Raw genomic sequence first — 23,118 nt, forward strand, 5'->3', positions numbered from 1 at the left:
ACCTTTTCAAGATCTTGTCTATGTATGCACTTTGATTCAAACCTATCAACCGCCTTGATCTATCCCTATAGATCCTTATTCCCAGAATATAGGCGGCTTCACCAAGATCCTTAATGGAAAAATATCTTCCAAGCCAGGCTTTTACACCTTCCAAGGTTGGAATGTCATTTCCAAACAGTAATATGTCATCGACATATAATACCAGAAAGGTTATGATGCTCCCACTAGCTTTCTTATACACACAAGCTTCATCAGCGTTTTTGATGAATCCAAATTTCTTAACTTTATCATCAAAACGGTGATTCCAACTTCTAGATGCTTGTTTCAATCCATAGTTTGATTTTTTCAACTTGCGTACTTTGTTAGGATGTTGTGGATCGACAAAACCTTCAGGCTGAACCATATAAACATCTTCATTAAGATGCCCATTTAGAAAAGCATTTTTGACATCCATTTGCCATATCTCATAGTCATAATATGCGGCTATGGCAAACAATATCCTAATAGACTTTAGCATTGCCACGGGAGAGAAAGTTTCATCATAATCAACCCCTTGAGTTTGAGTGAAACCCTTTGATACAAGTCTGGCTTTATAAGTATCCAAGTTTCCATGCATATCAGTTTTCTTCTTGAAAACCCACTTACTTCTGACGAGTTTGGAATTTAGAGGTGGAGCAACCAAGTCCCATACTTGATTGTCATGCATGGATTGCATCTCAACATTCATGGCTTCTAGCCATTTGTCACAATCAGATTGCGACATTGCATCTCGGTATGTGGTGGGTTCATCCGAATCTACCACGTAGCATCCATCCATGAAAAATCCATCTCTCTCAGGTGGGGTGCTAACTCTACCAGATTTGTGAATGTTTTGTGTGTTTTGATCACCCATTAGATCATCCTGAACAACCTCTTGTTGATTGCTAGCGTCAACCAAACGTGTATCAGCTTGTAGTTCTCGATCCTCTTCGAGTTCTACAGTTCTATCAGTTCCTTCCATAAGGAACCTTCTTTCCAAGAACTTAGCCTTTCGAGCTATAAACACTTTATGCTCGCTTGGATTGTAGAAATAATATCCCATCGAATCCGTGGGATATCCTACAAATATACACTTAGTGGATCGACATTCAATTTTGTCAAGGGTGTAGATCTTAACATAAGCCTCACAACCCCATACCTTTAAATATGAAAATTTTGGAGCCTTTCAATGCCATATTTCAAAAGGTGTCCTATCCACTTTCTTGGTTGGTGCCATATTTAAAATACGGGCAGCGGAGATCACAGCGAAACCCCAAAATGATAGAGGTAATGAGCTTCTAGCCATCATGGATCGAACCATGTCCAATAAAGTTCGATTCTTCCTCTCGGACACACCATTATGTTGTGGTGATCCAGGTGGAGTAAGTTGTGAGACAATCCCACAACTCCTAAGATGTTCTAGAAACGCATCATTGAGGTATTCACCTCCTCTATCAGAACGTAGTACTTTGATTGTTTTGTTGAGTTGATTTTGTACTTCATTTTGGAAGACTTTGAACATTTCAAAGGCCTCATTTTTGTGTCTTAACAAGATCACATACCCATAGCGACTATAATCATCGGTAAAGGTAATGAAGTATCTTTCACCATTTCTTGTCATTTTCCTAAAAGGTCCACATACATCCGAATGTATGATACCTAATAAGTTTTTCGCCCTCTCATTTGTTCAATTAAATAGCTCTTTGTTCATCTTTCCCAATAAACAAGATTCACATTCATCAAATGAATCAACATTTGATTTCAAAAGACCTTTCTTTCGAAGTGTATGAATACAATTCTAGTTTATGTGACCAAGACGACAATGCCAAAGAAAAGTATTACTCAAATCAATTTTGAGTCTTTTGGTGTTAGCTTGGTACAACGAGTTATCAATGTATGAGTCATCATGAATTAATTCATAAATTCCATTAAACGGCATCGCTTTAAAATAAAAAACATTATCCATGAAAAAATAAATACCATTATCAACAAACTTAAAGTCATAACCAGATTGTCTTAATAAAGAAACAGAGATAATATTCCTAGTCAAACTAGGGGAATATAAAATGTTTTTCAAAATAATTTCCAAACCATTTGGAAGTTTTAAAACATAATCTCCTCGGGCTTGGACGTCAACCTTTGCTCCATTGCCCATGAAAAGACTTATATCTCCTTTCTTCACTTCATTTCTTATTTTAAACCCCTGCAATGAATTGCAAATATGAGTTCCACAGTCGTTATCCAATACCCATGTGTTAGAAGAAATAATATTAAGATCAATGTGAACCATGAAAGTTGTACCTGAAGTTTGCCCCGCATCCCTCTTAGCTTTCAACTCCTTGAGATAGGTCGGACAGTTTCTCATCCAATGACCTATCTCAACACAACCAAAGCACGGATCCTCAGCGCTAACCTTTAGCTTCTTTGGTTTTGGTTCCGCCTTTGCCTTTCCCTTGAACCCCTTCTTGACTTGCCCATTGCCAACGGCAACCCTTGCCTTTGGTTCCTGGTGATGCCTTTTCTTTGAGCCACCCTCATTGATCGCAAGAACGGGTAAAACCTTTTTACCCATGCCGGCTTCTGCTGTCTTAAGCATTGCGTGAAGCTCACCAATGCTTTTGTCCCATCCGTTCATGTTGTAGTTTATGACGAATGTCTCAAACCTTTTAGTTAAGCCATTTAGGATCAAATCCGTGGCTAACTCTTTTGAGACGGGACAGTTCAGCCGTTCAAGCCGATCAATGTGGCTCTTCATCTTAAGTACATAAGATGAAACAGATTGGGTTTCTTCCATATGACATGCATGAAGCGCTTGAACCGTTTCGAATCGTTCAACCCGAGCTTGAGTAAGGAAAATTTCCTTAATCTGGGTAATCATGTCATACGCCCCATGATTCTCGAAATCCTTTTGGATCTCGGGAATCATTGTTCCCAACATGAGGCAAGAAACTTGCACCGAATCCTCGGTGTATTTTAACCAATTCGCGTAGGCATCTAAATCGTCAACGTTTGGTACATCGGGAATAGGATCATCTAAAATATAAGACTTCTTTTCTTGCTTGAGAACAATTCTCAAGTTTCGATACCAATCCATGAAGTTGTTATAGTTTAGACGATCCTTATCCAAAATGGATCTTAGTGATAAGTTATGCACGGGTTTGGTGCGTTGTTTGCGGCCATCTAGAAGAAATTTTAACAAAGTTCAAATTAGTATTTTCGATATTAATAAAATTTTAATCTTTAATACCCTTTAATGTCTCCAAGACAATTATTGATTAAAATCTAGAACCCAACGTTTCATTCAAATAATAGTTAGGTGACCTTTATCCTACTATTCAAATTAACAAGGTAGTCAACGTTTGACGATTGTAACCCTTTGCAACTTCTAGTTTTATGGGGATCGGTTAAACATCATATGTTTAGTTGGTATGTTTAATCCCATCAACACCTTTGAACGCCATGTTAAGGTGATCCTATAGTCATGGTTTCAAATCAAGTCGTCCTACTTATATACACGTGTGAGTTTACTCATACAAGTGGTTAGGTGATCCTAATGCCAAAAGTACTTGTAAAATCACCTTAAGATCACATGTTTTCTTAAAAGTGCTTAGGTGATCCTAACTCACTTTCAAGTCTACAAGTGACTTAAGTGTAGTATAAAAAGATGGTGTTTAACTTGTTTTAAAAGTGATTTAAGTTTTCTAAATTCTAGATTGGAAAACTATTTATTGTACCTTTCATTTGCATGCATTCAAATGTATGGCACTTAGTTGAAAAACCCATTTTCAAAGTTCCTATTAATAAAACCCATTTTATTATGAAATCATTAGTTATTAATAAAACCAATTTTATTATTACCTAATGATTTCTAAGGAACCAATTTTATGCTAGTTGATTTTAAGCAAACCATATTGCAAATAATACAAACATAAGTAAATCAACCATGCAAGCATAAAATATACACAACCACAAGTTCATAACCATAGCCTCCTAATGTTGACCACACTTGTTGACCGAAGACAAGTGTGTCAAAAAGTCTCTCCTAAGGGACCCAAAAGAACATGCACTTGTGTCGGTGAACTCCCACTTGATTCCGCATCCATATGCTCCAAGTGTTTACCCCGTTGTTGTGGTCTCCATCATTTTATTTGGGCTTCCATCCATGCATCTTATTTTACAAAATATATCCTAATACATTTTTCTAGTAAAAGAAATACATCTAATCTACTTATTATTAAAAACCAAATGAATGAATAAATAGATTACAAACCCAAATAATTATTACAACCAAATCGAATGAACAAACAACCAACACAATCATTCAACCAAACACAAGGCCATGGCTAGGTTATGAACATCTATTACACATCCAAATATGCAATAATACAAGACCAAAATGGTTCCCCTTTTTGCCTCAAAACTTTCGGCCAAAGCTTAAGCAAACCGAAAGTTTCGGGTTTTGTCCAAACAAACTAAACAATCATCCAAATGACTTGGTTTTTCAAGATTACCACATGCATGTAAAGTATAACCTTGAAAAACCATGGGGTAACTAAAACCCCAAAAAGTTTCGGCCAAATGGTGAAACCCCACCATAAACCCGAAAAATTTTGGGTCCAATGAAGCATGCATTCGTATAAGCGGCTCTTGATGCCATTGTTGGGTTTTAACAAGATTATCAAAGTGATAAAATCCCTATTTTACCAAAAATGCAGCGGATATAAAAGTTTTAAATCTTGTTAATATGATATGTATAAAACCAATTTTAAATATGCAAAACCCAAACCCGGATCCAAATACGAATTACACACTATCAAATACATACATGTCACTATAAGTCCATGCATGTTACTACTACCTTTCAATATGACAAAACCGGGTGAAAGAGATGATGATTGAAAGGTAAGAACTTGAATATGGAAGCTCCTCAAGCTAGCATACCCCAAGCTTCAACAACACACCACTTCTAGCTAGGATTTGCACTTGAAATTTTCTTCTTCTTTTCTTATGTTAGATGAAAATACCCAAGAGAGGAAGAGAGAAAAGTTTACTTAGAAATTATGTGTGTTATGAAAGAATGAAAGAGAAAGACTTGGTTTTATTCAAAGGCATCTTTCTCTCCACCAATAATAACCATTGCATGTCTCCACTCAAACATATAATAATATTACATTTGAAAGAGTATTATTCCTTTTCCTTTTTTTTTATAAAGTTTTATATATATATATATATATATTTATTTATAATTTTATAACTTATTACTTATAAAACTTATTATATGTTAAGATACATGCTTGGTTATTATTATTCACATATTGTTATTCAACCAAATTAAATAACACTATGTAATGTTCTCTCATAAAACATAAATCATCCATATGATTTGTTTATTACACAAGTACAATTTATTTAGAAACCTCTTTCCAAATAACTCAAGTGTTAATATTCATTTGTTATGATCACATCATATGTAAACGAATATTATCGGTGTTTGTCTAGCTTGTTATTGGGTATGACCCGACTTGGATCATAACGTACTAGCCACATCATTTATAATATGTCTCTTGGGCAGACCGAGTCCAACAAATATAATTGAAATTTCATCTCTTAATGCACCATTTGCTTTTAAACAATGAATTTTAGTGATATAACTGTGTGAAAAATGGTTTAAGACAAAAAGAGTTGCATTTTAACCTTGAAAAAGTCTGAATCTATCAATACTAGGAAGCTTTAATGAATTTTGAACTCTCTAGCACACTTAGTTGGTTTACAGGATGTTTAAACTCATTCTAGCAAGCTTTACACTTTAAAAGGTTTGAATATGTTGATTCTAGCAAGCTTTGATGAATTCTGAACTATTCTAGCAAACTTAGTTGTTTTATAGGATGTTTAGGTCATTCTAGAAAGCTTTACATGTGAATATGCTCGAATATGTGAATTCTAGCAAGCTTTGATGATTTCTAAACTATTCTAGCAAACTTTGTTGCTTTATAAGATGTTTATGTAATTCTAGCAAGCTTTACATCTGAATATTTGTTTACTAGCAAGCTTTGATAGTCTTGGACAATTCTAGCAAACTTAATTCTTTTGATAGAATGTTTAAGATATTCGAGCAAACTTGATCTCTATACTTAAATGACTTATACATGTATTATCTGGTAGACTTTGATAAATTTATGCTTTCGAGTAAACTTGGTTGTTTAGAAAGTTAAGTGTAACGTTTCCGACGAAACCAGGTATACTCTAACCGGTAGACAATAGTTCTGTTATATTTAATGTCGGGTACATGAATTACCATAGTAATTATACGAGAATACATGGTTCACTGTATTGATTGTACGTGAATATATAATTCATCGTATTGAACATGCGATTAATCGGTCGATAGTTATTGAAACCCGAACGAATCGAGGGTTCAATTTTAGACGATGTCTATGATATTTAGTGATGTTTACGAAGTATTAAAGCTTCGGGATAAGTGTATTAAAGCACAGAAAAAGAATTTCGATTTAATGGTACGTAGGTGCGTTAAACGAAACCTTTAATACCAAACCGAGCAAGAGACGATCCATCAAGCCGAAAAAGATGCGCAATTATTAATAATATGATGTTTTAAGTTAATGGCATGGTTTAAGGTTTTTAAAGTTTTTAAATTGGTTTTATATAAATTTCATTTTTTAAGCCGAAAACGACCTTTTTAGCCTCGTTTTAAGCCGAATTAAACATTTAACCGAAAAATGAACTGAACCAGATTATCCAAAACATTATCCGGATTCTCAATATCCAAATATGTGGCTAGAATTGGAGAAGTGGGTCCCACCCCACCTTCCTTCAATTCCGATCGGAATTCAAAGGGTATAACTGTAACACCCCGTAACCGCAGCGGAAACGTAAACGGGATGCAACAGACACATCTGATATCAACAGCATTGCTTATAAAGAAAACACCACTACAATAATTTAAACGTATTACATTGTTCCGAGTTTCGTTACCGACTAGGCGTATCACATAAGTTTTACCAATATTACGTTAACATGTTTAATACAAAATATAAACTCTTAAGCTTCCACAAAATAGCACACATCATCAAGCACGTATCACTCATTCCAATTTGGGTGTACCTAGAAAGCATGTAAAGAAAACGGGTCAACTACGAATAGTTGGTGAGTTTCACTAATTTAAATAAACCATGACAAATCATTTTAATAATCATAAATTAATGATGTAATTATGCTGAGCCTACAAGTGAAAACTCTGTTAACCCAGAAACACGTTTAATAACCTCTGGGGACACTGTTAACCCAGAAACACATTTAACAACCTCTGGGGACACTGTTAACCCAGAAATACGTTTAATAACCTCTGGGGACACTGTTAACCCAGAAATACATTTAATAGCCTCTGGGGACACTGTTAACCTAGAAATACATTTATTAACCTCTGGGACACTGTTAACCCAGAACACTGTTTCGGGCCTTACAATATTAGCAACTCAGACTATTACCACCTTAATACACTACCGTACGATTCCCGTACAATAAACATTATATAAATACATTCATTTCCATGCGATCGGCATGTACTTAAACACTTTGATAAAAACATGCTTTCCGCCCCGAGAAAATATTCAAAACAGTTCAATAAAAAGGGGCTCGTGGAACTCACCTTTTTGGTGAGCAGAGATGTAATACTGGCACGGCTACCTGTCCGGATCTATAATACGATCCCTAAGTCGTTACTACACAATTTCTATTAATATAACTTAAATTCGTGTTAACCGGTACGTCCGGGGACACTGTTAACCCAGTACCGTACACGATCCGGGGACAATGTTAACCCCGATACACTTCTCAGGACTTAGATTGTGATATCACTTAGAGTTCTTTAGTCAAAACTACCATTAGTTTGTTTTCTCGTTTTGCGTGCCTAGCACGGTTATTCGTCTTTATGTTTTCAAAAATGAGTTTGGCCACATAGGACCCGAAAATAGATGTTATTGATATTTTAATTAAAGTGGTGAAATTAGAGCTCGGTTTAGACACCCCGTTTGGCCGCGGGGCCCGTTTCCGTCTTTAATATATCGGAAACGACTAAATCGGGTAAAATTACCCAAATCAACCGAATTACTTTCGGATGATTTATTTTTACTTGATTTACTCAGTTTCATGAAAATAGTCCATTTTTAGGGTTTTTATACACCAGTTAGCTCGCTTAGGCGAACTTTGCCGCTTTACGCGTTTTAAGCTTTAAAAGTTTGTTTTTATGTTCTGTTTAGCACAAATAATTATCCGTTTAGTCTCGGATCTTGAAATTTTGCACAAATCAGTTTTTGACAGTAAGGAATTTTATAAAAATAATTCCGGAATTAATTTTTATATTTAACATTTATTTATCTATTTTTAAACATCATTTAAACACCAAATATGTCGAAAATATCAAACGACCTTAGAAAAATCCCAAATTTTTCTGGGATGACTCCTGCCATCCACATAGTTCCCAGTAATTTTTACAGAACTAAAAACTCATTTTTCATGCTATTTTTACCAAAACCGAGCTAGAAAACCCTATATCTCGTTTTACCGAAAAGCCTACTTAGACTTCTCCAATGGACCTGAAATTTTGTGTGTGACTTTTATATGTTATAAAACCTTATCTGAATTTTTCCAGAATTTTTCATGATGTTTAGCTATTTTTCACCATTTTTAGCCAAAACCGAGCATTAAATTCACCAAATATTCATCCTTTATCCAAAAATTACCAAAATTTCACAGATCTCATATTTTCATGTGTAGATCATCTCTGTGAAATTTCATGACTCAACTCTAAGTCTACCACAATCTGTCCAAATCTTACAAATCATACGAAAAACCGAACTACCTTGTGTTTCTAGCTTTAGATCGCAAAGATCTTGCTTTCTAGCCTTTGCTAGCAACTAGATACAACACCTACAAGCACAACAACACCACACCAAGCAAGTTATACCCACAATCAAGCCATTTCTTTCATGGTTTCGGTTAAGACATCAAAACAAAGATTTTAACCGTAAAAATTCGTTTTTGACTCTTTTAACTTCTTTCTTAGACCAAGATCCCTTGTATAACTTGTATACATCACTTGATCATGCAAGAATCGGTTTCATCTCGGGTTTTCACCCATTTTTCACTTGAAACCTCATTTTCTCAAGATTTTGGAATTAAAAACCAAGATTAAACCATAATAACATGTTTATACCTTGTGGATCTTCTTAAAAATCAAAGGTTTTGGTTGAATGTGTAAAAGGTTGAGAGGATTTGGAGAGGTGGAATGTTAAAAAAAGAAAATGAAGTGTGTGTGTGTGTACCAATGGACCGATCGGTCCTAGCAAGGTGTGGGGTGAGGCCCACATCTTCAACCTTGGCCACACATTCGGATTGTGTAATCCGGATAATGTTGTGGATAATCTGGTTCAGTTCGTTTTTCTGTTAAACGTTTAATTCCGCTCAAAACGAGGCCAAAACGGTCGTTTTTCGGCTTAAAATTTAAATTTATATAAAACCGATTTGAAAACTTTAAAAACTTAAACCATGACATTTATTGACTTAACACATCATATTGTCGGTAATTGTGCATCTTTTTCAGCTTGATCGATCGTCTCTTGCTTGGTTTGATGTTAAAGGTTTCGTTTATCGTACCGACGTACTAATGAATCGAAATCCATTTTCTGTGCTATAATTCACTTATCCCGAAGCTTTAATACTTCGTACACATCACTAAACATTATATATTTCGTCTATAATGTAATCCCCGATTCGTTCGGGTTTCAATAATCGTTAATCGATTAATCGTAATTTCAATATGACTAGCTGTATATTCGAGTATAATTCGTACTGTGAATCTTATATACTCGTATAAACACATTATAATTCATATATTCAGTATTGAATAACACGTAAATAGTATATTCCGGCTAGGGTATACCTGAATTTGCCAGAATCATTACAATAACCCCTTCCTTTATTCTTTTTTTTAAACCAACATTGCAACATCCATCAATTCTCTCAACAACATGAACTAAAAACCGAGAATTTTAGCAAGAAAACCGAGGTAAAAAGTCGAGTTATTTACGTTTCTATCTTCTTTTCTTGAGTTTATTTGCAAGAAAATGAGGTTTCAAAGATGAAAACCGATTCTTGCATGTTCAAGTGATGTATACGGGTTATACAAGGGATCTTGGTCCAAGAAAGGAGTTAAACGAACCAAAAACGAATTTTTACGGTTTAAACTTTAGTTTTGAAACAATAACCGAAACAATAGTGTAAGAGGCTTGATTGTGAGTGTAACTTGTTTGGTATTGTGGTATGTTGGTTGTAGGTTCTGTATTTAGTGGTAAATAAGGCGGAAAGACGAGTGTGTAGCTTGTAGTGACGGAAAACAAAAGGTATATTCGGTTTATGTTCGGTTATGGATTTTTGGACAGATTGTGGATGGTTTAGAGTTAGGTCATGAAATTTTACAGAGGTGTTAAATACAAGAAAATATGAGTTCTGTGAAAATTTGGTAATTTTTGGATAAAGGATGAATATTTGGTGAATTTAATGCTCGGTTTTGGCTAAAAATGGTGAAAAATGGTCAAATATCATGAAAAATTCTGAAAAATTGCAGATAAGCTTTTTATAACATTTAAAAGTCACACACAAAATTTTAGGTCAGTTGGAGAAGTCTAAGTAGGCTTTTCGGTTAAATGAGTTCTAGGGTTTTCTAGCTCGGTTTTAGTGAAAATGGCATGTAAAAAGAGATTTTGGTTCTGGAAAAATTACAGGGAACTATGGAGATGGCAGGGGTCATCCAGGAAAAATTTGGGATTTTTCTAAGTTCGTTTGGTATTTACGGCATATTTAGTGTTTAAATGGTGTTTAAAAATAGATAAATAAATTTTAAATATAAAAATTAATTCTGGAAATATTTTTATAAATTTCCCCACTGTTAAAATGTTATTTGTGCAAAATCTCAAGATCCGAGGATGAACGGATATTTATTTGGAATAAAAGTTCGGGTAGACGAACTGACTGGTGTATAAAAACCCTAAAAATAAACTATTTTCATATAACTGAGTTAAACAAGTAAAAATAAATCATCAGAAAATAATTTGGATGATTTGGGTAATTTTAAACGATTTAACAGTTTCCGGTGCACTAAAGATGGAAACGGGTCCCGTGGCCAATCGAGGCGTCTAAACCGAGCTCTAATTTCACAACTTTAATTAAATTATCAGTCAACAACTATTTCCGGGTCGTGTGTGACCAAACTCATTTTGAAACGTAAAATCGGATATCTGTGCTAGGCACGCAAAACGGGGAAAACAAACTGATAGTAATTTTGGCTACTGAACTCTAAACGATATCACAATCTGAGTCCGGAGAAGTGTTTCTGGGTTAACATTGCCCCCGGAATGGGTACAGTACTGGGTTAACAGTGTCCCCAGATGTACTGGTTAACACGGTTAAAGATTATATAAACTATAATTGTATAATAACGATCGTAGTGATCATATTACAGATTGGACGTGTTAACTGATAATGATTGTTGTTACCTGCTTGCATGTGCTAAGGTGAGTTTCACGAGCCCCTTTTCTTGAATTGTTTTTAAATATATTCCCGGGGCGGAAAGCATGTTACTATTGAAATGTTTAAGTACATACTGAACGCATGGATTTGCGTGTATTTATAAATATTTGATTGTACGGGAATCGTACGGAATGGGTACAGTACTGGGTTAACAGTGTCCCCAGATGTCCCTAGAAGTGTTTCTGGGTTAACATTGCCCCCGGAATGGGTACAGTACTGGGTTAACAGTGTCCACAGATGTCCCTAGAAGTGTTTCTGGGTTAACATTTCCCCCGGAATGGGTATAGTACTGGGTTAACAGTGTCCCCAGATGTCCCTAGAAGTGTTTCTGGGTTAACATTGCCCCCGGAATGGGTACTGTGTTGGGTTAACAGTGTCCCCAGATGTCCCTAGAAGTGTTCTAGGTTAACATTACCCCCGGAACGGGTACAGTACTGGGTTAACAGAGGTTTCACTTGTGGGCTCAGCATAATTACATCGCTAATATATGATTATTTATAATGATTTGTCACAGTTGTTTAAATTAGTGAAACTCACCAACTATTCGTAGTTGACCCGTTTTCTCACATGCTTTTCAGGTACAATTAAGATGAAGTGATTTCTTACGTGCTAAGTGCTTGATGTGTGTAAGATTTGCGTGCGGGATGTTAGGTTACATTATAATAAATAGAATTATGTTTCGTATTGTATGATGTGTGTATCACCTAGACGGTAATGAAATACAAGATAATGTAATTTGAAGTATATTAATGTATCCAGTTTTCTTTATAAACAATGTGGTTGATATCAGAGGTGTCTGTGGCGCCCCGGTTACGTTTCCGCTGCGGTTACGGGGTGTTACATTAAGTTTGTCTAGCACACATGATGACTATGTGATAGCATGTCTTATTATGCTTTACATATCTATTTCGAGTAAGCTTTGTTGTTTTATTTGAGATTTGTATTTGTCTGGCATACTTCATAGTTTTTGTGGTGAGTTTTTGAAATTACAAGGGTTTACTAGTAAACTTTGTTTACCGAGCAAACTTTATGCTTAGAGCACACTTGTATAATGTTGGTTCATTCCAAGTGTTCTCCTAGCATACTTGTAAACTTCTGAAAATTCCAAACAAACTTTTTTACTTTCCGGGTACACTTTCTGTTTAGAGCATAGTTTATATACTATAGGTAAATAAGTGTTCTCTAGCACACTTTGCTCTCTTGAAGTATTTTTGGGCACACTTTTGTTTTAAAGTGTACTTGTATGAATACTTGTAAATTTTATAAGTTTTTCGGGTAAGGTGTGTGATATTAAGATATTCTAGTAAGGTTGACAATTAGAAATATCCCTAAGTTATTATTTGAAGATTCTTTATTGATTCCTCGCAAGGTTGCCTATTTGATGTCTTATACTTGATTATTTGTCTCGTGATTCATTTCTCGAGCAATCTTGTATATTCGAGTAAGCTACCTTCATCTTATCCACTTAATGTTATTTTTAGTTACTTTTAATATCTGAAGAATTCTGGAACGACCAAGCTTTGCAAATAGACATTACCTAGCAAGCTTTGAAAAAAAAAACCTTTCCCAGCAAGCTTTGTAAACATAAATATTTATCGAGCAAGCTTTATGGTAATACATTTAAAAATTAATTTTTGGTAATATTCATGAGCAAAACGACAAAATGCATTTAAAACTCACTTTCAAAAAGGTATAAAAGAGAGACTTAGAGAAATTTTCACATTTCACGTCTCTCTCTCTTCCCACTTTTGCATTATTATCGCTACTCTCATTCCAGAATCCCAAACGTTTAACTAAATCACTCACCTAAATTGGCCAGCCCTCTAATTCTGACTCGGTAAGCATCAATTGAGTGTTTTCCGACATAGATTATATGGAATTGGGCTGTTAATTTTCATCTTAACTAACTTCATTGTTTTTATGTGTAGGTTTAGAATTTGTCGAAGAAAAGGTTCATAAGAAAATCTTTCTTTTCTTCTTCATATTATTACTTATTAAATCATAAAGTTATGAACTTTATATACTAATTATTACTTTGAATGTGTTTTTGGTGTTTGACAGTTATGTAAGAACCAACGTATCCCTTTGAGAAGAAGCAAAATATGTGCGCTCTTCTTCAGATTACTCCTGATAATCAACCGGTGGCGTTGATGTTATACGGTGGTTACAAAGATCAAACTTACGATTCTCTTTGGCAGAGTGCCCTGTAATTTATAGAAATCATCAATTGGATTTCTGGCACTCTGCCCAACTGATCGATGATGCTGGAGGAAAGAGGATCTAGGCTACCGTTGCTCGTCAAGAGATTGTGATAACTGAGCAACTAATTCGGGCAAGCCTAAAGTTTAACGATGCACTTGAAGCCCCAATTCATTTTTCAACAAATCGTTTACTGACAATATTTCAGGAGTGTATGGGCTACCAAGGTGATGTCAATTAGGGACAAATTAAAAAGGGCATGTTCCCTAACTTGTATCTGTAACATCTATGGATTTTTCTTATTAGTAAAAGTTAGTTTTTGTTCTCATTTAATAAAGTCCCGTATTCATTTCATCATCTACATATATTAGTGTTGAATTATACGTTATTTATTGAATAACGTTATCTTTGTATGAATAAGTGTATGATCTTATACTCATTTCATCATAATCATGTTTAATTGTTAATATGACACGTTGAACCGGAATGCCTAGATTAAAATTTTATAATATGTAACAAAATATTTTGCTATTATTATTAATATTAGTTTTATCCTAAGTATTTAAATAAACCATGTGATTACAAAATAACATTCTAGAACCATCTATGTTAACATTATATCACAAGTAAGTTTATCTTGTTCTTTTAATTTGAAAAAAAAAGATAAAATAAAATAAAAAAGATTAAAAAAACAAGTTCAAAATGTGTTGTGCACTTTTCTATGCACACACATATTTTGTTTTTTTTAATTGTTATTATTATTAGTTTTTTTTATAATTATCATTAAGCTTATCATTTAATCTTTTAACAACATTTATCTCTATTTCAATTGTATTCATACCTCCTTACGTCCACTATAAATAGAGGCACTTATTCTCATTATTTTTCACACCAAATCTTATTGTCTATTTTCTCTCTCAGTATAAACATGTAAGTCTTTCTAATTATTTTGCTTTTCATTGATGTTTTTATACATTTTTGTTTTCTATTGTCAATTTCTTCTTTTTTGTTCTTATGTTCTTGAGTTTTCCTTTAAATCTTCATAGTTGTTCATATACTCTCACCATGATCATCATAAATTGTTAATAAAACCCTTACTTTTTGCTTTAAAGATTATGATGATCAAGTTATTCTAAGAAATAACAATTATTTTCTCATAATCTAGGATCAAAAGTATAACTTTCCATGAAGAATTATGAATATTTTTATGACCTTCAAAAACTCATAAAATAATCATAAATATGTCTGTCTCCTCGATTTCACCTGGATCTTAATTAATCATGTCATAACTCACACAGATTGATGTTTCGATAAGAGAGTTAGTGACGGGTTGCTAATATTTAGAAAGATATCCGTTTCTTAAAGGCGGAATCAATAACAAACATACGGTTGCAATGAATAATCAAAGGTAGAAAGCACACATAAGATTCACTCAAAAGATTTCCATTTATATAATATTAATCATACAAAAGGATAATCGATTTAGGGTTTTCTAGGAATTCTAAGACAGCCGTCACACAATATTCTCTCAATTAATGTGTCTGTCTTATCCGTATTGTGCTCTCTTAGGCGGCGTGCCCTAAATATTCTATTTATAGGCCTGCCAAACTAGAACAGCTGTCATTCCTTCTAGAAACCCTAAATACAGTCATACATATTCAAAATAAACTAAGTGTAAAACAAGTCTTCCGGGTAGGCTTTGCACCAATCTTGTTTTTCCGAGTATGCTCGGCCATCCTTCATAACTTGGTAACATAGAAGTGTGCTCGGGATCAGTTTCCGGGTAGACTTTACTTAAAGAGTATTTCACTAAGTAAAATACTCACCGAGTAGACTTCAGTCTTCTTGAATTTGCCAGACTTTGCCCGACAACTCCTTACGAGCAATCTTGTTCTTCAATGATCCATTTCAGCTCTTTGCTATAAAATAACTTATTAGCAAAGTGTACTCGGGAGTACTGTTCCTTGCTCGAGCTAAACCTTACCCGATATTACTTGGAGATATTCCTTTAGATTATCAGGCATACTTGGATCATACTTATTAATGAATACCTTGCCCGATCTTCCAATCACTTGGCTTCTTTGACTTGGTTAACCAAACCTTACTCGGAAGAGTAATATACTTGGCTCTGAAGAACAGACTTGCTTGATAAAGTGAACCTTGCCCGGATTTACATAAATTAGTGTACCTTACTCGGCAATGCACTAATTTGCAAACCCTGCTCGGATATCCACTTAAGAAGACTACTTGAAGTAAACCTTGCCCGGTAGGCAAAATATCGTACTCGGCCAAATAAAAGCTTGCTCGGAGGTCTAAGGTGTGCTCGGATCCATTACTTAGCAAATTCAGAGGAGGTTGAGAAGATTCCAATCTTCCATGTACTTCATTTAGGTCAAATCTTTGACTCAACAATCTTCCCTTAGGTTAATTTCTTCACCCAACAATCTCCCCCTAGATTGGAACACCTCAGCTGACCCAAAACATTTCTATGGTTACTTACACTTAGCAAAAATACACATCAAATCAAAAATCAAAATTACATATTCAAATAACATAAAAAAGATTACATAATCAGAAAGTTGTCTAAAGACATTACAAAACAAAGCCTATTCAAAGATTCTTTAGTTTATCTAGAGATGCTTGTTTAGAAATGGAAAATCCAACTTTTCCTGCTCTCTTAAGAATCTTAACAGTTCTGATTGCTTAGCACCTGTAGGCCTTTGCCTTACATTATAATCTGAGAGATGCAGTGCTGCAATCACAGATAATTGCCATTGATTGAATTTCTGAAGTCATTCTTAGAAAAGATCTTCACAATCTCTCCATTTTTCATCATAACATTCAGATGTTCAGTCCTGGAGTCATAGAATACTCCACTTGGCATAACATTGTGGTTGACTGAATGGTTTTTGGCTTTTACTTCAACCTCGACAAAGGGTTTATCCATCTTCAAGTGCATCTGCTTTGATTTTTCCTGAGTCGTCCCAGACATCTTCCTTTTCTTTGTACTGTTCTGTTTTGAGAGCTTGGATGTTGTCTGTTTGCAGAATTTCTCTACTTTGGATTTCCCCTTCATTGTCATCCTTGATAGATCAACCATCTTTTTGGATACTCCTTTGTTCTTACCAACTAGAGACTGGGCAGCTCCCTTTTTCATGTTTAACTGCTGTCTTTTCATTTTCTTGAAGTTGCTCAAAATCTCTTTTCTTTTCATGAATTTTACATAATCAAAAGGAATACCATTTTTAACCAAAAATTTTGGTTTACCACCATATTTGCTCAATAACTTTTGAATGTTCATATCTTCTTCCAATTCATCATTCATTTTGTCTTGAACAGTCTTTTCATCATTCAAAGCCTTTGAAATCTTATCAATGACAATGTCTAGTTTCTCTTTTATCTCTTTCTCTGGTTCTTCTTGCTTAATTCGTTTGAGCAGAGAGACTACCACACCATTTGGAATTTCTTGATCATTCAAGCATTTTTAATCAGTTCTTGAGGGATTTCTCTCTGATTATTCTTCACTTCATCTCTTAGCTTTCTCTCATCTTCAAACAGCTTCATCAAGTTTTCTTGTTCTTCAAAGTCTTTATCAGACATCATTTGACTCAGAAATTCTCTGTCATAAATTTCTGTCATTCTTTGCACATAGACTCTTTTGGCTTCTAATTCAGATTCATTCATTTCTGAGTCCATTGTATTCTCCTTCTATGAATTTAAAGTCTGAATTTTATCATCCTCTAGAGCAATTTCTTTTCCTTTTAGTTTCTTGCTTTCCTCAAGTTCTTTCTTTTCATCTTTTGGAATGTTGTCAGTTTCATCATCTGAGCTGTTGTTTTCATAAATGGAGAGAAGCTTAAGCGAATTCTCCCCCTGATTCAGTGATTTCTCCCCCTGTTTTGTGGCAGCTGAGATCTTCTCAACCTCATACATTAGGGTTTGAACTCGTTGCAATGCTTTCTTCAGTTCTTCAGAAAAATGATGTTTGTAGGAATTGAAATTACTTGGAGTTGGATCCATTGCTGATTTTCTGTTACATCAATGAACACACAATTATCAGTTAGATCTCAAAGTAGGTATAAAAAATATTAACGTATAAATAATATTTTAATTCAAACCGTTGTCTTGAATGATGTAGAAATCTTCACAAAATACAAATGTAAGTTACTCATGAAATGTGAAGTTTCAATTTTGAATAGCATATGCAGGTCTTCTTTAAATGAGAGTTAAGACAAATGCAAAGTACATATCTACAATTTTTTCTGCCAAAATTGCAGATAAAGTTCTTTTGTTTCTGCCTTTTTCTTTTACATGTCAGGTAAAGTGAGAAATTTGAAAAGTGTTTTGTCTTTTAGCTTATAAATTCCTTATCTATTTAAGGAATGATTACTTTGGAATATACATCCAGAAGTGGTAAAGTGTGTAAAGATAAGGTCAAGTGTGTTTCTTTGAGAGTAAGGATTTGCAGTGGGAGGAGAGAGAGGGAAATAATGTTGAAAAAATTTGCCTAACTCCCTCTTTTATACCTTTTGAAAGTGGGTTTTAAATGCTCTTTGTCCTTTTGTGAATTATTAGCTGTCAACCAGTAACATTATCCACTTGATATATTAAACATTTAATTTCATTTAAGTTCATAAGACCTTACTCGAAAGATTAATATATCCAAAGTCTACTCGGTATACTTCCACTTACAAACCTTACCCGGTCAAACTTTGCTTTGAAAATTTTCATTTTGGATATACAAAGTCTGCCCGAATTTGTCTATTTATAAACCTTGCTCGATCAAGTAAATTAATTTAAAGTTAAGACATGATGAAGAAAGCTTACTCGAAATGCTAGATTTCTTGAGAAATTAATCACAAGGCAAATAATCAAGTATAATCATCAACTAAACATCCTTACAAAGAATCAATGAAGATCCCCACATAGATTTTTCAATTGCAAATTAAAACTTATCTAGCATAAACCCTAATACGAATCATAATCAATTTTATCATACTAACTGACATATTCAATCAAGCATACTTGAAAAACATAGTGTGCCAGAGCAACCATTCAAGAGAATAGTGTGCTCGAACACCTTTCTAAGCAAAGTATACCCGAATAACCTTCATATAGTACAAAGTGTGCCCGGAAAGGATTTCCAGGAGACAGTGTACTCGGAAAGTTAAGTTTTGAAATTACCAAGTATATTGAGGGAACAAAAGTGTACCCGAAATATAAAGTGTGCCCGGAAAACAAAGTTTGCCTGAAAACACTTGTAATTTCAAAGAAATCATAAACACACATATCACAGACCATGCTCGGAATGAAATTAAAACACATAAACATTTAAGTGTGCTATAGTCTAAAATTTCATAGAGCTTGCCCGAAAATCCTATGTTAGCACTAAGCTTGCTAGGATAAACAAATTCAATCATCAGGTATGCCCTTACCCGAGGGATTTCAACTTGTCAAACCATACCCGAAAAATGACAAACTTAAATAGTAATATCTAAGCATGCTCGGAAAGATTAACAAACCTTTCCTAACGCCATATTCACACAAATCACAAAGCTTACTTGATGTACTTGATTAAGTTCATAAAGTTTTCTTGAAATCACAATCAGCATATAACATGCATAGCTTGCTCGAAATAAGAATTTTTTGTTAAAAACTAGCTATAACAACACATAATCATCTCAAGACATCAAGCTTGCTCGGGAAATGAGTACAACAGTGTACTCTACCCGGAAAGTGTAAACACTTCAAAGCATGCCCGAAACTATAAAGTTAGTCAAAAATGACTAAGCTTACTTGGAAAGGTTGAAAATTATCAAACCTTACCCGAAACAACATATTCTCACATAATCAATTGTTTTGTACCCGGAAAGGTTGTAAATCATTAAACCTTACCCGAAAATACATATTCAAACATAATCAAATGTTTTTTACCCGGAAAGGTTGTAAATCATTAAACCTTACCCGAAAATACATATTCAAACAGTTTGTGCTCGGGAAGGTTATAAGGTATCAAACCTTACCCGAACTTACATATTCAACCCATTTTAGGCAAAATGCAACACTTTTTGACTTAAACCACTTTGTCAAAATATATTTTTCATTTCAGATCATAGTTTAAGAGCAAATGGTGCATTTAGAGATCAAATTTCAGTTATATTTCTCTTCAAAACAGTTTCTTCCATTTACTGAAAAGATCTCAAGAATGGGATCATATTGACTAAGTAGCTATCTCAATACTTCACTCTCAGCATTATTATGACAACATAGATAGGTTAACAGCAGGTATAAACTTAGCATGAATTTCATCTCTTTGGTGATATGATTTAGGTTCATTTAAAGCATAATGCATTAATTGTCAACACTGTTCTATGATGCCTCATATCTCTTCTCAAAGCTTATTTGGCTTTCCCCAGATCACCCCAATTTGACTCCAACCTCTTGAATTTGGTCAAAAATAGTTTTTGTATGACAGAACTTATTGTATTTTTGTATTTTTAGATTCAAACATATATAGAGGTTGAACGTTGGGCTTACAGTTAGTAACATGCCTTTCATTCAAGATGTGACAGATTTTGTCAACATCTTTGTAGTTCTTGTTGTTACCCTCTTGTTTGATAAAACATTTAAAACACTTATCAACTTTTGGTTGATTTATTCATTCTTCCCCTTGTTTTTGATATTTTCTCAAATTTTCTTAAAGTGTGTTCCTTGTCATATTTAAAGATGTTTCATTTTTGGTTGACCAAATAATAACAGGCTCGTGTATGACTGGGTAATCACTTTTCTGCCTATGATTTGGAGAGACTTATCTTGAGACATGCAAAGACAACTATGCATCTCCACATAAAGATTAGCATATTCATTATGTTTATATCACCTTAGATTTTACATCATCATGGGAAAGCAGCCATACATGTTAATGACTATACTAAGGTCTTTTTAGCCTATTAATTCCATATGATCAGCTAAGTAGTCAATGTACTATCATTTCCCAAAAAACACAGTTTCATATTCAATCACCCCAATATCTCTTCATTGTCAGGTTAATGATGGGAAAGCAGCCATACATGTTAATGACTATACTAAGGTCTTTTTAGCCTATTAATTCCATATGATCAGCTAAGTAGTCAATGTACTATCATTTCCCAAAAAACACAGTTTAATATTCAATCACCCCAATATCTCTTCATTGTCAGGTTAATGGCTATCATGTTTGACCAAAAGTGGTCAACAGGACCAAACATACATGTGAATATATGTCCTTTCAAAGTCAAAGCTATTGACATAGTTTTAAGTGAAGGAATAAGAAACAAGTCATAATTGCCCCAAATGCATTCAGTTTTCAGGTCAATGGCTATCCTTTGAATCTATAGAGATTTAAGGACCAAACATACACAAGTGCATGTCCTTCCAACTGGGCAAATGACATAGTTTTCAGCAAAAAAAACTATTTGAGACTTTTCGAAAGAAAAAATCCTCCTTTTAAGCTTCTTAAAAGCTTGAACTGAATAATCTTATCATATCTCTACACCATTAATCAACTTGCTCATGTTTTGACCAAAATAAAGTATTTATGCAAAATTCATTGAATCACTTAATTTTGACATAAAACACATTTTGACATAAACAGTTGCATCACACAATCAAATCATAATCATTCTTAACATCATCAAGAAAAACAGACTGTACTAACATTCAATGTCTATCCAATGTTAACAACATCAGAAGATCAGATAAAGAACATATTCAAGTAACTATAAACATGTGATTACTCATGACATCAGACAAGCATTCAATTTCACCCAAATAGATCAAATTACTTATCATAACATCAGATCAGTTAACTTGATAGTCAATAATTATCATCAATTTCAAACAAATTGCACAGATAGTTACTTAAGCACCTATCAGTTAACTTCAAACCAGTGAAATATTCAAAACATATTCAATCATTATTCAGTTGAAACATATCAAAAACATATTCAATCATTATTCAGTTGAAACATATTCAAAAACATATTCAATCAACATTCAGTTAAAACATATTCAAAACATATTCAATAAACATTCAGTTAAAACATATTCAAAACATATTCAATCAACATTTATAAGGTGTAACCTCTGTCAAAATAATCAGTTAGCACAGAGAGACACACAACCAGGCACACATCCTTAATCAGATTTCATCAAAGTTGACCATTCCCATGGCATTCAGAAGAAAGTTGAACCTGGTTCTATCAAGTGGTTTGGTGAATAGGTCAGCCAAATTGTCACTTGTATCAACCCTTTGCATTTCAATCAAGCCTTTTTAACTGCAGTCTCTGATGAAATGATGTCTGATTTCAATGTGCTTAGTTTTGGAATGTTGAACTGGATTTTTAACAGTAAAATATGCAGCATTATTGTCAATAAGAATAGGGGTGTTCAAGAAATTCAAACCATAGTCCAGCATCTGATTTTGAATCCATAGAACTTGTGCACAGCAGGCAGATGCAGCAACATATTAAGCTTATGCAGTAGAGATTAAAACTGTAGTATGCTTTTTACATTGCCATGACACTAGCCTTTCACCCAAAAATTGACATCCTCCTGAGGTTGACTTTCTGCTCATGTTGCAGCCATCATAGTCACTGTCTGTATATGCAATCAGATCAAAAGCTTGGTTCTTTGGATACCAAATCCCTAAGTCTTGTCTTCCCTTCAAATATCTGAATATTCTTTTAACAGCATTCATGTGGGAGACTTTTGGACTTGATTGGAATCTTGCACACACACATACAGCAAACATGATATCTGGTCTTGTTGCAGTCAAATACATCAGAGATCCAATTTTGGCTCTATATTCATGTTCATCTATAGGCTCCCCCTTTTCATCTGCAATCATCTTTTCTTTGGTGTCCATTGGAGTTGAAGCAGTCTTGTACTCATGACAGTTGAACTTGTTCAAGATGTCCTGCACATATTTGCTTTGATGAATGAAAATCCCCTCAGCCTTCTGTTGAACTTGCAATCCTAGAAAGAAGTTCATTTCTCCCATAGAACTCATGCTGTATTTGGACTTCATTACCCCTTCAAACTCCATACACATTTGTTCATTTGTAGAACCAAAGATGATGTCATCCACATACACTTGTACTAGAAGCAAGTCTGATCCCTATCTTTTGTAGAAGAGTGCCTTGTCAATGGCTCCTCGTTTGAAACCATTTTCAAGAAGATGAGTTGACAGCTCATCATACCATGCTCTAGGAGCCTGATGCAATCCATAAAGGGCTTTGTTTAACTTATACACCCTGT

General features: G+C 34.3%; 1 protein-coding gene across 1 annotated transcript in view; it reads right to left on the reverse strand.

The window, feature by feature from the left end:
* Positions 1–1,816: 1,816 nt before the first annotated feature.
* Positions 1,817–23,118, reverse strand: part of LOC143626547 (uncharacterized) — an 85,821-nt gene continuing 64,519 nt past the window's right edge. The window contains exon 2 of the mRNA XM_077096608.1: positions 1,817–2,829. Coding sequence (XP_076952723.1) covers positions 1,817–2,829 — 1,013 coding nt within the window. The remainder of the gene's footprint in view (positions 2,830–23,118) is intronic.

This window comes from Bidens hawaiensis, unplaced genomic scaffold (assembly GCF_021521415.1).
Source record: "Bidens hawaiensis isolate Kalapana, Puna unplaced genomic scaffold, B.hawaiensis_p1.1 tig00004414_1, whole genome shotgun sequence".
NCBI lineage: Eukaryota > Viridiplantae > Streptophyta > Magnoliopsida > Asterales > Asteraceae > Bidens > Bidens hawaiensis.